At 50.7% G+C, this 20,393-nt stretch overlaps 1 protein-coding gene across 1 annotated transcript in view; it reads right to left on the bottom strand.

Annotated features, from left to right (window-relative positions):
- Positions 1 to 20,393, bottom strand: part of LOC103190338 (mitochondrial carrier homolog 1) — a gene marked incomplete in the record, with an annotated part of 37,559 nt that overhangs the window by 14,983 nt on the left and 2,183 nt on the right. The window contains 2 exon segments of the mRNA XM_042342141.1: positions 8,998 to 9,104; positions 13,791 to 13,875. Of these exon segments, the coding sequence (XP_042198075.1) occupies positions 8,998 to 9,104; positions 13,791 to 13,875 (192 nt within the window).

Here is a 20,393-nt window from a genome sequence, read left to right as displayed (position 1 = left end):
CACCTCGCACCCCACACCCCGCACTCCATGCCACACACCCACACCCCACAACACACACCTCGCACCCCACACCCTGCACCCCAAACCCTGCAACCCACACCCCACACCTCACAGCCCACACCACACACCTCACACCCCACATACCGCATCCCACACCCCACAACCCCGCACCCCACACCACACATCCCACAAACCCCACACGACACACCCCACACGACACACCACACACCCCACACCACCCACCAAACACCACCCACACACCACTCACACAGCACACCACACACCCCGCACCCTGCACCCCGCACACTGCACCCCACACCACACATCGCACAAACCCCACAACCCACACTCCACAACCCACACCCCACACGACACACCACCCACCCCACACCCACACCACCCCCAACCCACACCCTGCACCACACATTCCACACCACACACTCTGCACCCCACACCACACATCCCACACAACACACTCCGCACCCCACACCACAACCCACAGCCCACACCACACATCCCATACAACACACTCCGCACCCCACACCACACCCCACAACCCACAGCCCACAACACACCTCGCACACCACAACCCACACCCTGCACCCCAATCCTGCAACCCACACCTCACACCCTATACCACACACTCCACACCCTGCACTCCACACCCTGCACCCCGCACCCTGCACCCCACAAACCACACCCCACAAGCCACACCCCACAACCCATACCCCGCACCCCACCCCACACTAAACACCCCACACCCGACACAACCCATAACCCGCACCCCACACCAAACACCCCACACCCCATAAACCCCACACCCTCCACCCCACAACACACACCTCGCACCCCACACCCTACACCAATGCCACACACCCACACCCCATAACACACACCTTGCACACCACACCCTGCACCCCAAACCCTGCACCCCACACCCCGCACCATACACCCCACACTGCACACTCCGCACCACGCACACGGCACCCACACCACACATCCCACACACCCCACAACACACACCTCGCACCCCACACCACACACCCCGCACCCCACACCACGCACACAGCACCCACATCACACATCCCACAAACCCCACACACTACAACACACACTCCGCACCCCACATCCTGCACCCCAAACCCTGCAATGCACACCTCGCACCCTATACCACACACCCTGCAACCCACACTCTACACCCCACACGCTGCACCCCGCAACCCACACCCTGCACTGCGCACCCCACAAGCCGCACCCCGCACCCCACAAGCCACACCCCACAAGTCACACCCCACAACCTATAACCCACACCCCACTCCACACCACACACCCCACACAACCCATAACCCGCACCCCACATCACACACCCCGCACCCCAACCACACACGCCACACCACGTACCCCGCCGCCTACACCACACACCCTGCAGCCCACACCACACACCCCACAACACACACCCCACAACCCGCACTCCACACCATGCACCCCACACCACACGCCCCGAACCCCAAACCACACACGCCACACCCCACACCACACGCCCCGCAGCCCACACCACACACCCCACAACACACACGCCACACCCTGCACCCCACACCCCGCAACCCAGCACCCCGCACCACACAGCCCACAACCCACACCACACACGCCACACCCCACATCACGCACCCTGCACCCCAAATCACATACGCCACACCACGCACCCCGCAGCCCACATCACACACCCCGTAGCCCACACCACACCCCGCACCCTATACCACACACTCCATGACCCGCACTCCACACTCTGCACCCCGCACCCTGCACCCGGCACCCTGCACCCCACAAACCACACACCACAAGCCACACCCCACAACCCATACCCCGCACCCCACACCACACACCACACACCCCACACCCATAAACCCCACAACTCACACCCCACAACGCACACCTCGCACCCCACACCCCGCACCCCAAATCCTGCATCCCGCATCCCACACCCCGCACCCCATGCCACACACCCACACCCCACAACACACACCTCGCACACCACACCCTGCACCCCAAACCCTACACCCCACACCCTACACCACACACTCCACACCCCGCACCCCATACCACACATCCAACAACCCGCACACCACACCCCTCACCTTGCACCCCACACCCTGCACCCCACATCCTGCACCGCACACCCTGCACCCCACACCATACACCCCGCACCCCACACCACGCACACGGCACCCACATCACACATCCCACAAACCCCACAACCCACACCCTACACACACTCCGCACCCAAACCCTGCACAACCCTGCAAGCACACCTCGCACCCATACACACACCCCATAACGCATCCACACCTGCACCCCACCCTGCACCCGCAACCCACACCTGCACCCAACCACAACCACACCCCCAGCACAACAACCCACACCCTGCACCCCACACCCTGTACCCCAAACCCTGCAACCCACACCCCACACCACATGCCCCGCCACACATACCCCACACCCCACACTCCATACCCCACACCCACACCCCGCTACTCGCAACCACACATCCAACAACCCGCACACCACACCCCTCACCTTGCACCCCACATCCTGCACCGCACACCCTGCACCCGACATCAGCCTTTCACAATGGCTCAGGTTAGTGATGGAATTTAACGTTGGAATCTAAGTAGTGGGAGTCCTGCAGTGTGGTGGTTAGTGCGCTCGCCTCGCAAGCGAGGAGACCTGGGTTTGATTCCCGGGCAGGGCAAAGGTTAGGCAAGTTCCCTTACTCCACACGGCTCTGTTTACCCAGCATTAAGTCGGAACCTGGTTGTTGGTCGATTGGTGGATTGCTTTCTGGGGTAATAATCCACTTCCTCCCCAAAATAAATTGGTCACTCAATCCATGACTGTTTATGTCATGCCGCTGTGCGCAATTAGTGCATTTCAGCCACAAAATATACAGTCAATTCACTTTACAGTATATTCTGTAAAACGCTTTGAGATGTTGCAACAACAACAACTTGCATTTATATAGCACCCTCCACGCAGGTAGCATCTCAGAGTGCTTAAAACGCTTATCAATGACGTGATACAGAGCTTAATCAAATGCAACAATTATTATTATTGTGCAGTCAATATTCTCAAACCTTGGGAATGTCAGAAATGATTTCTTTGCATATTGCTGGGCTTTATTTCTTGCCATCTGCTGTTTTAAAAATCAAAGTTATCAATAGCAGTGAAATGAACTGGAGCATTTACTGAGGCTGACACAGTTGTCTGCTCATGTGTGTGTAAGTGCGAGAGCGGAGCTACAATTCTGTACTTACAATTCTTAGAGCAGAAGCTCTATAGGTACTGTCACAATGGTGTAAGTCTCCCAATCGGAACAGAGACTAGAAAATGTTATATTAGCATTTAAGAGCAATAACGTCTTTCCTCTGTTCAGGATGTCAATAATGAGGAGGTAGACATTTTAAATAAGAGCAAAAAAATTAAAGGAGAGAATAGGAAAAATGTCTTCGTACAGATAGATTGACACAGAATGCTACAAACTGTAGTGAAGGCAGAATTAATAAATTCGGTTAAAATTGAATTAGATAATAATACTTGCATTTGGCATAGTCATTTATCATGAGTCGAAATGTCTCAAAGCCCTTCACAGGATCTTACTGCAAATCATAGAATCATAGAACCATACAGCACAGAGAGAGGCCATTCGGCCCATCGCGTCTGTGCCGGCTCCTAAAATAGCAATCCAGCCCAATCCCACTGGCCCGCTTTCTCTCCATTGCCCTGCAATCCTGTCCTCCCCAAATACCCATCTACTTCTCCCTTAAAAGTTGTTATTGAATCGGCTCCCACTGCCCTTTCAGGTAATGCATTCCAGATCCCAACAACTCGCTGGTGAAAACATGTTTCCTCACCTCCTCTCTGGTTCTTTTACCAACTATCTTAAATCAGTGTCCTCGGGTTACAGTGGGAACAGTTTTTCCCGGTTCAACCTATCAAATCCTCTCATGATCTTGAAAACCTCTATTAAATCCCCTCTTAATCTTCTCTGCTCTCGGGAGAATAATCCTAGTTTCACTAACCTCTCCTCATAACTAAGGTCCTTCATTCCTGGTACCATACTGGTAAACCTCCTTTGCACTCTCTCCAATGCGCCAACATCTTTCCTAAAGTGCGGTGCCCAGAACTGAACGCAGTCTCCAACTGAGGCCTAACAGCATTTTATAAATATTCAACATAACCTCCTGGGGCCTTTGCATTCTATGCCCCTATTTATAAAGCTTAGTATCCCGTATGCTTTTTAAACGGCTTTAGCTACCTGTCCTGCCACCTTCAGAGATTGGCTGATGTGGACCCCCAGGTCTCTCTGTTCATTTGCCCCCTTTAAGACTGTACCATCAGCTAATATTGCCTCTCCTCATTCTTCCTCCCAAAATGCAACACTTCGCATTTCTTCACATTAAACCTCATCTGCCACGTTTCTGCCCATTTTGCATTCTATCTAAGTCCTCTTGGAGGCTGGTGCTGTCCTCCTCACCATTAACTACTTTTCTTGGCTTAGTATGGTCTGCAAATTTGGAAATTGTGCTCCCTATATCCAGGTCCAGATCATTAATATAAATCAGAAAGAGCAGTGGTCCCAATACCGACCCCTGAGGGACACCACTACGCACCTCCCTCCCGTCAGAAAAGCAACCGTTTACTACCACTCTGCTTTCTGTCTCCCAGCCAGTTCTGGATCCATGTTGCCACAGTCCCTTTAATACCGTGGGCTTCTCTTTTGTTTATAAGTCTCTTATGTGGCACTTTGTCAAATGCCTTTTGAAAATCTAAATAAACTACATCTACTGCACTACCTTCATCCACCCTCTCAGTCACTTCAACAAAACATTCTATCAGGTTTGTCAGACACGATTTGCCTTTAACAAATCCGTGTTGACTGTCCTTTATTAAACCATATTTTTCTAAGTGAGAATTTATATTGTCCCGGATTATAGTCTCCAGAAGTTTCCCCACTACTGACGTTAGGCTGATTGGCTGTAGTTCTCAGGTTTATCCTTCTGCCCCTTTTTGTACAGGTGAGTAACATTTGCAGCCCTTCAGTCCTTTGGTACCACTCCAGTGTCCAAGGAGGATTGAAAGCTTGTGGCCAGAGCCTCCGCTATTTCTACCCTTGCTTCCCTCAGTAACCTAGGATGCATTCCGTCCGGACCGGGTGACTTATCTATGTTGAGCATCGACAGTCTTTTTAGTACCTCCTCTCTGTTGATTTTTATCATATCCAATTTCTGTTCACACCCCTGCGATATTGTGGCATTGGTTGCATCGTCTTCTTTTGTGAAGACAGTTGCAAAGTACTTATTTAGTACATCAGCCGTGCCCTCTGCCTCAACAAGATGTCCAATCGGGTCCCTAATTGGACCCACCCCACCTTTGATTAACCTTTTACTCTTGACACACTTATAAAATACCTTAGGGTTCCCTTTTATGTCTCCTGCTAATCTTTTGTTGTACAATCTCTTCTCCCCTCTTAATTCCCTTTTCACTTCTCCTCTGTACTTACAACAAGATACAACAACAAGATTCCATTTATAAAGCGCCTTTCACGTCAGGAGGACGTCCCAAGGCGCTGCACAGTTGGGTCATGACCCGAGCAGGGGGGAAATGGTCAGGGTGAGGGGAGGGAAGGGAGGGAGAGAGGAGGGGGAAATGGTCAGGGTGAGGGGAGGGAAGGGAGGGAGCGAGGAGGAGGAAGAGAGTCGAGAGGGGAGCTGAAGGCACAGTCAAAGAGAAAGGTTTTGAGACCGGCCTTGAAGGAGGAAAGGGAGGAAGCGGCGAAGGCACTGGGGGATGGAGTTCCAGAGCCTCGGGGCTGAGAGGCTGAAGGCCCGACCACCGATGGTGGGGCGGTTGGGGCGGGGGACGTGGAGCAGACCGGAGCCAGAGGAACGGAGGGTACGGGCAGGTAGGTAGGGGGATAGTAGGTTGGAGAGGTAGGAGGGAGCAAGGCCGTGAATGGCCTTGTAGGTGAGGATGAGGATCTTGAAATCAATCCTCTGGGGGATGGGGAGCCAGTGGAGGCGAGCGAGGGTGGGAGTGATGTGGGCGCGAGGCCTGGTGCGGGACAGTACACGAGCTGCAGAGTTCTGAATGACCTGCAGCTTGTGGAGGGAGGTGGCGGGAAGGCCGGCGAGGAGAGAGTTCCCATAGTCCAGCCTTGAGGTGACAAAAGCGTGAACCAGGGTTTCAGCCGCGTGAGGGGTGAGGTAGTGCCGTAGTCTGGCGATGTTCCGAAGGTGATGGAAGGCGGTGCCAGTTGTAGTGCGGATGTGAGGGAGAAAGGACAGCTCAGGGTCGAACAAAACGCCGAGGTTCCTGATGGCTTTGAGAGGTGGAGAGTGCAGCCTTGGATGCTGATGGTGTCAGCGCCTGAGGTGCGGAGGCGCTGACGTGAGCCAATCAGGAGGGCCTCGGTTTTTCGCACGTTGAGCTGAAGAAAGTTGTCTCTCGTCCAGGACTCGATGTCGGACAGACAGCTGTCAGGACATCGGTGGTCGTGGAGTTGAGAGTAGAGGAGGAAAGGTAGAGTTGGGTGTCATCCGCATACATGTGGAAGTTAACTCCATGTCTGCGGATGATGTCACCGAGGGGGAGCATATAGAGGGTGAAGAGGAGGGGACCGAGGACAGAGCCCTGAGGGACACCACATGAGACAGTACGGGGGGTGGAGGAGAAGCCATTCGTTGAGACAAAGTGAAGACGGTGAGAAAGGTACGACCTAAACCATTCAAGGACAGTGCCTTGAAGGTTGAGGTGGGAGGACAAGCGGTGGAGTAGGATAGCGTGGTCGACCGTATCGAATGCTGCCGATAGGTCGAGGAGGACGAGGAGACAGAGGGAGCCCTGGTCACAGATGGTCAGGATATCATTGGTGACCTTGACCAGGGCAGTTTCTGTGCTATGGGCAGCACGGAAACCTGACTGAAGGGGTTCAAAAAGAGAATGGGTGGGAAGGAAAGAGCGCAGTTGGGAGGCGACAACTCTTTCCAAGACCTTGGAGAGAAAGGGGAGGTTGGAGATGGGCCGGTAGCTTGATAGCTGCGACGCATCAAGGGAGGGTTTTTTCAGGGTGGGCGTGATGGTGGCAGTTTTTAATGGAATGGGGACAGAGCCAGAGGAGAGGGACAGGTTGATGATGTCAGTGATATGTGGGGCAAGAAAGTGGAGCTGGGAGATAAGGAGTGGAGTGGGGATGGGGTCAAGGGAGCAGGTGGTTGGTTTTAGGGATAGGATGAGTTCAGTGACAGAGGGTGGGGAAACGGGTACGAAGGTGTGTAGGGGAGGATGGGTAGGAGTCGGAGTGTGGGAGGGAAGGGGTGGGTGGTGGGTGGAAGTTGGAGGGGAAGTGACCGCGGAGCGGATTCCCTTGATCTTGGATTCAAGGAAATCCAGCATCTCCTCGCAGTGAAGGTTACTATATTCTATTTGATTATCCTGTGTGTTTTGGACCTGACATTTGTCATAAGGAGGACATCTGTCCTCCTTTTTCTGTTTTATTTTAATCCCAATTTCCTTAGTCATCCAGGGAGGTTTGACTGTCCTTCCTTTCCCCTTTGTGGGAATGTATTTGCTCTGTCCCTGAACTATCTCCTCCTTGAAGGCTTCCCATTGTTCGTTTGCTGTCTTACCTGCCAATCTTTCTTTCCAATCTATCCTGGCCAGGTCCCTTTTTAGCTCACTGAAATTAGCCCGCTTCCAGTTGATTGTTGTCCTTTTCCATAACTATTCTAAATCTAATGATATTGTGATCACTGTTATCCAGATGCTCTCCTACTGAAACCTCCTCCAATTGCCCCACTTCATTTCCCAGATCCAGCTCTGCTTCCTTCCTCATTGGGCTGGAAACATGCTGATCCAGAAAGTTCTCCTGCAGGAATTCCTCCCTTCCTTGCCCTTTACACTGTTATTTTCCCAGTCCATGTGAGGATAATTGAAGTCCCCCATTATCACTACTCTATTGGTTTTGCACCTTTCTGAAATCTGCTGCAGATTTACTCATCGATCTCTTTCCCACTATTTGGAGGTCTATAGTAAATACCTAACAGAGTAACAGCTCCGTTTCTGCTCCGTAACTCTTAACCAAATAGATTCAGTTTTTGGACCCTCTAACACATTGTCCTTTTCCAGGACCGTGTCCCTAATGAGTATTGCCATCCCTCCTTGTTTCCCTTCCCTATCCCTCCTGATTACAGTGTAGCCAGGAATATTCAGCTCCCACTCCTGTCCTTGCTTGAGCCAAGTCTCCGTAAATACCACTACATCATAACCCCATGTGGCAACTCGAGCCGCAGCTCACCAAGCTTATTGGTCATGCTCCGTGCATTTACACACATGCACTCCAAGACCGGCTTAATCCGCTCTACATTTCTCCCCGTCTCTTTCCACTTTTTGCTGGACTATTCCTTGTTTCATTTCTATTCGTCTCCCCTCGTTCACTATGTAATTTGTTTCCACTCCCTGATGCTACATTCTGATCTCCATCCTCCCTCGAAATCAGCTTAACTGTATTTTTAGACAAATGAGGCTGCCAATTTTTGCACAGCAATATCCCACAAACAGCCATGAAGTGAATGACCAATGACCAACTCCTTTCCCTCTTTTAATAGTGTCATGGGATCTTTAATGTCCACTTGAACAGACAGATGAGACCTCTGTTTAAAGTCTCACCTGAAGGATGCAACCTCGGACAGAACTCCACTGGTGTGCCAACCTAGATTATGAGCTCAAAGACCCGAATGATCCCACAATCTTCGAACGCAGAAGCGAGAATGCTACAAACTGAGCCAGGGTGATGCTTAAGATGCTTCTAAGAGGAACACGGATGAGTATGGGAAGCAAGTGGGAAGCAAGCAGATGAATGGGTTTGTGGCTCATGTGGACCTCATGGTTGTACAGTAACAACAAGCAGAGAGAAGAAAAATAGCTCAGCAGATTTCTGCTTACCTGTTTTGCTTTGCTGTGAATAATAGTTGTGATAGAATTCGACAAGATGCGTGGGGTCAATCCCCTGAACAGCCCCTTTTTTCCATCGATTTGGACAATATGCCAGGCTGTGAAGAGAGCTGCAGGAACTAACACTGCTGTGTAACACACACTGTATAACACACACACACAGTGTAACATACACACACTGAATGACACACACATTATATGACACACACTGTATGACACACACACTGTATGACACACTGTATGACACACACACTGTATGAAACACACACTGCATGACGCACACTGTATAATACATACTGTATAACACACACACACTATATAACACATACACTACATAACACACGTATGACACACGCACTGTATGACACACACACAGTATAATACACATGGTATAACACACACTGTGTAACACACACATTGTATAACACACTGTATAACACACACACTATATAACACACACACTCCATAACACACACTATGACACACACACTACACAACACACACTGTATAACACACACATACACTGTGTAACACACACTGTGTGTATGACAGACACACTTTATGACACACACATATAGGGTATAACACATACATACTGCATAACACACAGTGTCACACTGTATAACATACACACATTGTGTAACACACTGTGTATAAAACACACACGCTGTATAACACACACACTGTGTAACGCATATACTGGATAACACACACATTATACAACACACATTGTATAACACACACTACATAACACCCACTATACAACACATACACTGTATAACACACATTGTATAACACACACTATACGACACATACACTGTATAACACACACACTGTGTAATGCATGCACTGTATAAGACACACACTTGTATAACACACTGTATGGCACACACATTGTATGACACATATTGTATAATACATACACTGTCTAACACAATCACTGTATAACACACACACACAGTATAAAACACACACTGTATAACACACACATACCCAGTATAACAAACACACTGAGTAACACACACTGAGTAATACACACTGAATAACACACACACATACTGTGTCACACACACTGTGTAACACACACATAGTGTATTGCACACATTGAGTAACACACATTGTATAACACAAACACATTGTGTAACACACACACACTCTCTGTATAACACACACACAATATGTCACACATACTGTATAACACACACAGGCTGTGTAACACACACAGACTGTATAACACACTGTAACACACACACAGTGTAACACACACATACTGTAACATAACATGTCGGAGCAGGAGGAGGCCATTCTTCCCTTCGAGCCTCTGCCCCGCCATTCAATCATGTCTGATCTTCTAATCTAACTCCAGCTAATAACCTGACCTGCCTTATCCCCATATCACCCCAACCCCAGCCAGCCTCCCCTCCCCCCCAGCCTCCCCCCCACCCCCCTGCCTTATCCCCATATCCCTTAATCCCTTTTGCAATAAGAAACCTATCTATCTCAGTCTTGAATATGTTCAAGGACTGAGCGTCAACAGCACTTTGGGGTAGTGAGTTCCATACATTCACTGCCCTTTGAGTGAAGAAGTTCTTCCTCTTTGATGATCTTATTCTCTTCAACCGTGCCTTCACCTTCTCTCTCGACTCTCTACCCCTTCCTCGTTCCCTCCCTTCCCTCCCCTCACCCTGACCATTTCCCCCAATGCTCGGGTCCCGACCCAACTGTCCAGCGCCTTGGGACGTCCTCCCGACGTGAAAGGCGCTCTATAAATGCAATCTTGTTGTTGTTGTTGTTAGAGGTTTCTATAAGATACCCTCTAATTCTTCTATATTCTAGAGAATATAGGCCCAAATTGTTCAGCCTATCCTCGTAACTCATCCCCTTCATCCCTGGTACTAACATAGTAAATCTACGCTGCACCCCCTCCAAGGCAAGTACGTCCTTCCTTACATGAGGAGACCAAAACTGCACACAGTATTCCAGGTGTGGTCTCACCAGGGCCCTATACAGTTGCAGTAAGACTTCCCTACTCTTATACTCTTTTCCTTTCATAATGAATGCTAACATACCGTTCGCCTTCTTCGCCTGCAGCTGCACCTGCATTAACTTTCTGTGATTGGTGTACAAGGACACCCAAGTCCCTCTGGACGCTAACACGTCACCTAAACTATCTATGTCTCGCTGCATTTTTTTAATGTCGTCCTCTGTGTTGACACTTCCTCCTAGTTTTGTGTCATCCGCAAATTTAGATATGTTAGCTTCGATGTCCTCATCTACATCGTTGATGTAGATGGTAAATAGCTGAGGCCCAAGGACTGATCCTTGTGGCACTCCACTAGTCACATCCCGCCAATCCGGAAAGGACCCGATGATCCCAACTCTTTGTTTCCTACCCGTTAACCATTCCCCAATCCGTTGATATGCTCCCCTCAATTCCATGGGCCCTTATGTTTTGGACTAACCTTTTATGCGGCACCTTATTCAACGCCTTCTGGAAGTCCAAATAGACCACATCCACTGATTCACCCTTATCTAGTTTACTGGAAATATCCTCAAAAACTCTACGAGATTTGTCAAACATGACTTCCCTTTTGTAAAGTCATGTTGACTCGGCCTAATTATATTGTGCCCTAAATACCGCACTACCACATCCTTAATCAATGATTTTAAAAAATTTCCTATCGCTGATGTGAGACTAACTGCCTATAGTTCCCCATCTTTTCCTTTGCACCTTTTTTAAATTGTGGTGTGACATTTACGATCTTACAATCATGGGGACTGTTCCAGAATCCAAGGAATTTTGGAAGATCAGACACAAGGCCTCCACTATCTCATCAGCTCCTCTTTTAAAACCCCGGGATGCAGACCATCCGGACCAGGGGATTTGTCACTTTTTAGTGCTAACAGTTTCCCGAGCACCAATTCTCTACTAATGAAAATTTCCCTAAGTTGCTCCCTGTCCTTATCCCTTTGGTGCATCTCTATTGTTGATAGACTTGTTGTGTCTTCTCGGGTGAAGACAGATGCAAAGTACCCAGTTAGGGACTCTGCCGTGTTCTTGTCCCCCATTATAACTTCTCCCGTCTCTGACTGAAGTGGACCTACATTTACCCTCACCCGCCTATCCCTCTTAATATATTTGTAAAAGCTTTTACAATCAGACTTAATGTTCGTTGCGAGCTTACTCTCATACTCCTTTTTCTCGCTCTTAATGAGTTTTTTAGTTTTATTTTGCTGGTTTCTAAAACTCTCCCAATCTTCAGATTTGCTGCTTTTCTTGGCAGTTTTATAAGCCTTTTCTTTTAATTTGATGCTTTCCCTAACTGCTACTAGTTAGCCACGGATGAATTGCTTTCCCTGTGGTACTCTTATTCCGCAAGTGAATATGCGACCGTGGAGAATTTTGCACTACATCCTTAAATATTTGCCACTGTTGGTCTACATTTTTACCTCTTAATCTTTGTGGAGTCCTGTAGCTCAGTGGTTAGAGCACTCGCTTTGCAAGTGAGAGACCGGAGTTCAATTCCAGGCAGAGAGCGAAACCTTGGGCAAGTTTCCTTACTCCACACAGAGCCTAATAATAATCCCTCCAAAACCAAAAACAATAATAAATTGGTCATTTTCAATCTACGACTGTTTGTGGGACATTGCTGTGCGCAATTGGCTGCCGCGTTCGCCCACAAATATACAGTCAACTCACTTTACAGTGTGTTCTGTGAAGCGCTTTGGGACGTCCTCCCGACGTGAAAAGCGCTATATCAAATGCAAGGATTATTATTATTATTACTGTATAACACATACACAGTATAACACACACTATGTAACACACACTGTATAACACCCACCAACATACTGTGTAACACAAACACTGTATTACACACTGTATAACACACACAAACGGCATAACACTCACATACAATAACACACACACTGTGTAACACACACACTGTGCAATACGCACAAACTGTATAACGCATACAAACAGCATATAACAGTGTGTAACACACATCTACACAGTATCACACACACTGTATGACATACACATACACTGTGTATAACACATACACTGTATGACATACACATACACTGTGTATAACACATACACTGTATAGTAACACACACGGTGTAACACACACATTGTATAACACATACACTGTATACCACACACACATACACACACTGTATAACACACGCACTGTGTAGCACACTGTATAACACATACACTGTATAACACGTGTACTGTAAAACACACTATATAACACACACATACACTGTTATAGTGTCACACAATGTCACACACTATATATCACACTGTGTAACACACTGTGTAACACACACACACACATTGTGCAGCACACCATATAACACATACACTGTATAACACACACTGTGTAGCACACACAGTGTAACACACACACACTGGATAACACACACACTGTGTAGCACACACAGTGTAACACACACACACTGGATAACACACACACTGGATAATACACACACTGTGTGTGAGTATAAGTGAATATTAAATGCACTGTCTCAAAAAGTCATTGTTGATCTCATGTCAGAAAGGCAGAGACGCAGATTTGATTCCATGTTTAAATGGGAGTTGAATACCTTAGAGCACTAAAATATATGTTGAACCGCTCACGTATGTAGAAAGGTCTTGAAGGGCTTTAATTATTGGAACATAATGGTATTAAGGGATATAGAGAAAAGGTACAGCGATGAGATTAGACTCAACAAACTGAATGGATGGATGACGCTCGCTGCTATTTTGGCCTTACCGTAGGTGAAAAAGCCGGGCAGGTAGAGAACCTTGTGTCCAAACAGGTTTGTCCCCATGATCGGTGGCAATGGCTCATGGCCAACCTGGAATCAGACAGCAACGGATGAGGAGCTTAACCTCAGGCCATCAGCACAACTAACAGTCAATAAACTACCACATACTCACACTGACAGTGAGTGGCCCCACAAACACACACACACACACTCACACTGACAGTCAGTGCCCCCCAATACACACACACACAGACAGTCAGTGCCCCCCAATACACACACACACTGACAGTCAGTGCCCCCCAATACACACACACACACTGACAGTCAGTGCCCCCCAATACACACACACTGACAGTCAGTGCCCCCCAATACACACACTGACAGTCAGTGCCCCCCACACACTGACAGTCCCCCCAATACACACACTGACAGTCAGTGCCCCCCAATACACACACACACTGACAGTCAGTGCCCCCCAATACACACACACTGACAGTTAGTGCCCCCCCCAAATACACACACACACGCGCACACACACTGACAGTCAGTGGACCCCCAATACACACACTGACAGTCAGTGCCCCCCATTACACACACACACTGACAGTCAGTGCCCCCCATTACACACACACACACACACACACGCGCACACACACTGACAGTGGCCATACACACACACACACTGACACATTACACACACACTGACAGTTAGTGCCCCCCAATACACACACACTGACAGTGAATGGCCCCCACACACACACACACGCGCGCGCGGACACACACAAAAAAACAGACACACACACACACAATGACACACACGGACACAAACAGTGGCAGTCACACACAGACATACACTGTCACCCACAGACACAGAGAAACACACACAGTGATAGTCACACACACATACAGTGAGTCACACACAGACACACACACAGTTAGTCTCGCACAGTCACAATCACATACACACAGTGAGTCACACAGATACACACTGACAGTCACACACAGACACACACTGTGACAGTCTCACATACACACACACACAGTGACAGTCACACACACAGTGACTGTCACACACACAGCGACTGTCACACACACAGCGACTGTCTCACAGACAGACACACACAGTGAGTCACACACAGACACACACTGTGAGAGTCTCACACACACACACACACAGTGACAGTCACACACACAGTGACTGTCACACACACAGCGACTGTCACACACACAGCGACTGTCTCACAGACAGACACACACAGTGACAGTCACACACAGACAAACACACACACAATGACAGTCACACACACATACAGTGAGTCACACAGACACACAGAGTGACAGAGTGACAGTCTCTCACACACACGACAGTCACATTCACACACACAGTGACAGTCACACAGATACACACTGACAGTCACATACAGACACACATACTGTGACAGTCACACACACACAGTGACAGTCAAACGTATAGTGACAGTCTCACACACACACACACACAGCGATAGTCACACACACACAGTGATAGTCACACACACACACAGTGACAGTCACACACACACAGTGTTAGTCACACACACACAGTGACAGTCACGCACAGACAGTCACAAAGACACACACAGTGACAGTCACACACACACACAGCGATAGTCACACACACACAGCGATAGTCACACACATACAGTGACAGTCTCACACACAGTGACAGTCACACACATACAGTGACAGTCACACACTCAGTGACGGTCACACACACAGTTACAGTCACACACACACAGTGACAGTCACACACACACAGTGACAGTCACACACACAGTGACAGTCACACACACAGTGACAGTCACACACACAGTGACAGTCACACACACACAGTGATAGTCACACACACACGGTGATAGTCACACACGGTGACGGTCACACACGGTGACGGTCACACACACACAGTGACGGTCACACACACACAGTGACGGTCACACACACACAGTGACGGTCACACACACACAGTGACGGTCTCACACACACACGGTGACGGTCTCACACACACGGTGACGGTCACACACACACGGTGACGGTCACACACACAGTGACGGTCACACACACACGGTGACGGTCACACACACACGGTGACGGTCACACACACACGGTGACGGTCACACACACGGTGACGGTCACACACACGGTGACGGTCACACACACGGTGACGGTCACACACACGGTGACGGTCACACACACGGTGACGGTCACACACACGGTGACGGTCACACACACGGTGACGGTCACACACACGGTGACGGTCACACACACGGTGACGGTCACACACACACGGTGACGGTCACACACACACGGTGACGGTCACACCCACACAGTGACGGTCACACCCACACAGTGACGGTCACACCCACACAGTGACGGTCACACCCACACAGTGACGGTCACACCCACACAGTGACGGTCACACCCACACAGTGACGGTCACACCCACACAGTGACGGTCACACCCACACAGTGACGGTCACACCCACACAGTGACGGTCACACCCACACAGTGACGGTCACACCCACACAGTGACGGTCACACCCACACAGTGACGGTCACACCCACACAGTGTCGGTCACACCCACACAGTGACGGTCACACCCACACAGTGACGGTCACACACAGACACACACTGTGACGGTCTCACATACACACACACTGTGAGAGTCTCACATACACACACACTGTGAGAGTCTCACATACACACACACACAGTGACAGTCACACACACAGCGACTGTCACACACACAGCGACTGTCTCACAGACAGACACACACAGTGACAGTCACACACAGACAAACACACACACAATGACAGTCACACACACATACAGTGAGTCACACAGACACACAGAGTGACAGAGTGACAGTCTCTCACACACACGACAGTCACATTCACACACACAGTGACAGTCACACAGATACACACTGACAGTCACATACAGTCACACATACTGTGACAGTCACACACACACAGTGACAGTCAAACGTATACAGTGACAGTATCACACACACACACACACACAGCGATAGTCACACACACACAGTGATAGTCACACACACACACAGTGACAGTCACACACACACAGTGTTAGTCACGCACAGACAGTCACAAAGACACACACAGCGACAGTCACACACACACACAGCGACAGTCACACACACACACAGCGATAGTCTCACACACAGTGACAGTCACACACATACAGTGACGGTCACACCCACACGGTGACGGTCACACCCACACGGTGACGGTCACACCCACACGGTGACGGTCACACCCACACGGTGACGGTCACACCCACACGGTGACGGTCACACCCACACGGTGACGGTCACACCCACACGGTGACGGTCACACCCACACGGTGACGGTCACACCCACACGGTGACGGTCACACCCACACGGTGACGGTCACACCCACACGGTGACGGTCACACCCACACGGTGACGGTCACACCCACACGGTGACGGTCACACCCACACGGTGACGGTCACACCCACACGGTGACGGTCACACCCACACGGTGACGGTCACACCCACACGGTGACGGTCACACCCACACGGTGACGGTCACACCCACACGGTGACGGTCACACCCACACGGTGACGGTCACACCCACACGGTGACGGTCACACCCACACGGTGACGGTCACACCACACGGTGACGGTCACACCACACGGTGACGGTCACACCCACACGGTGACGGTCACACCCACACGGTGACGGTCACACCCACACGGTGACGGTCACACCCACACGGTGACGCTCACACCCACACGGTGACGCTCACACCCACACGGTGACGCTCACACCCACACGGTGACGCTCACACCCACACGGTGACGCTCACACCCACACGGTGACGCTCACACCCACACGGTGACGCTCACACCCACACGGTGACGGTCACACCCACACGGTGACGGTCACACCCACACGGTGACGGTCACACCCACACGGTGACGGTCACACCCACACGGTGACGGTCACACCCACACGGTGACGGTCACACCCACACGGTGACGGTCACGGCCACACGGTGACGGTCACGCCCACACGGTGACGGTCACGCCCACACGGTGACGGTCACGCCCACACGGTGACGGTCACGCCCACACGGTGACGGTCACGCCCACACGGTGACGGTCACGCCCACACGGTGACGGTCACGCCCACACGGTGACGGTCACGCCCACACGGTGACGGTCACGCCCACACGGTGACGGTCACGCCCACACGGTGACGGTCACGACGGTGACGGTCACGCCCACCACGGTGACGGTCACGCCACACGGTGACGGTCACCCCACACGGTGACGGTCACGCCCACACGGTGACGGTCACACCCACACGGTGACGGTCACACCACACGGTGACGGTCACACCCACACGGTGACGGTCACACCCACACGGTGACGGTCACACCCACACGGTGACGGTCACACCCACACGGTGACGGTCACACCCACACGGTGACGGTCACACCCACACGGTGACGGTCACACCCACACGGTGACGGTCACACCCACACGGTGACGGTCACACCCACACGGTGACGGTCACACCCACACGGTGACGGTCACACCACACGGTGACGGTCACACCCACACGGTGACGGTCACACCCACACGGTGACGGTCACACCCACACGGTGACGGTCACACCCACACGGTGACGGTCACACCCACACGGTGACGGTCACACCCACACGGTGACGGTCACACCCACACGGTGACGGTCACACCCACACACGGTGACGGTCACACACACACACGGTGACGGTCACACACACACACAGTGACAGTCACACACACAGTGACAGTCACACACACAGTGACAGTCACACACACAGTGACAGTCAAACACAGTGACAGTGACACACACAGTGACAGTCACACACACAGTGACATTCACACACACAGTGACAGTCACACACACAGTGACGGTCAAACACACACAGTGACGGTCACTCACACACAGTGACAGTCACACACAGTGACAGTCACACACAGTGACAGTCACACACAGTGACAGTCACACACAGTGACAGTCACACACAGTGACAGTCACACACAGTGACAGTGACACACACACAGTGACAGTGACACACACACAGTGACAGTCACACACAGACAGTCACAAAGACAGTCACAAAGACACACACAGTGACAGTCACACACACACACACAGCGATAGTCACACACATACAGTGACAGTCACACACACAGTGACAGTCACACACAGTGACAGTCACACACACAGTGACAGTCACACACACAGTGACAGTCACACACACACAGTGACAGTCACACACACAGTGACAGTACACACACACAGTGACAGTCACAAACAGTCACACACACAGTGACAGTCACACACACACATACAGTGACAGTCACACACACACACAGTGACAGTCACACACACAGTGACAGTCACACACACAGTGACAGTCACACACACACAGTGACAACACGGTCAGTCACACACGGTGACGGTCACACACACGGTGACGGTCACACACACAGTGACGGTCACACACACAGTGACGGTCACACACAGTGACGGTCACACACAGTGACGGTCACACACAGTGACGGTCACACACAGTGACGGTCACACACAGTGACGGTCACACACAGTGACGGTCACACACAGTGACGGTCACACACACAGTGACGGTCACACACACAGTGACGGTCACACACACAGTGTCACACACAGTGACCCACACACACAGTGACGGTCACACACACAGTGACGGTCACATACACAGTGACGGTCACATACACAGTGGCGGTCACATACACAGTGACGGTCACACATACACAGTGACGGTCACACACACACAGTGACAGTCACACACACACAGTCACGGTCAACACATGCAGTGACCAGTGCACGACACACACAGTGACAGTGACACACACACAGTGAGGACACACACAGTGAAGGTCACACACACACAGTACGGCCAACACACACAGTGACACACACACAGTGTCGCACACATACACACAGTGTCACACACACAGTGACAGTACACACAGTGACAGTGAACACAGTGACACACACACACACAGTAGTCACACAGTGACATACACACACAGTGACAGTCACACACACAGTGACAGTGACACACACAGTGACAGTCGACCACACCACACGTGACACACACACACACGATTAGTGACGTGACACACACAGTGACAGTCACACACACAGTGACACCACAAGCGATAGTCACACACATACAGTGACAGTCACACACACAGTGACAGTCACACACACACAGTGACAGTCACACACACACAGTGACAGTGACACACACACAGTGACAGTCAAACATACACACACAGTGACAGTCACACACACACACAGTGACGGTCACACACACACACAGTGACGGTCACACACACGGTGACGGTCACACACACAGTGACGGTCACACACGCACACAGTGACGGTCACACACACAGTGACGGTCACACACAATTTAAGGTAGCTAGCAGCAAACGAGTGAAATTAGTTCTAGAATTACGGAGTGCTCCTTACACTGAACGAG

The sequence above is a fragment of the Callorhinchus milii genome, unplaced genomic scaffold (assembly GCF_018977255.1).
Source record: "Callorhinchus milii isolate IMCB2004 unplaced genomic scaffold, IMCB_Cmil_1.0 Scaffold19, whole genome shotgun sequence".
NCBI classification, from domain to species: domain Eukaryota; kingdom Metazoa; phylum Chordata; class Chondrichthyes; order Chimaeriformes; family Callorhinchidae; genus Callorhinchus; species Callorhinchus milii.
The sequence above is the reverse complement of the archived record's forward strand: the minus strand, read 5'-3'. Positions and strand labels throughout refer to the sequence as shown.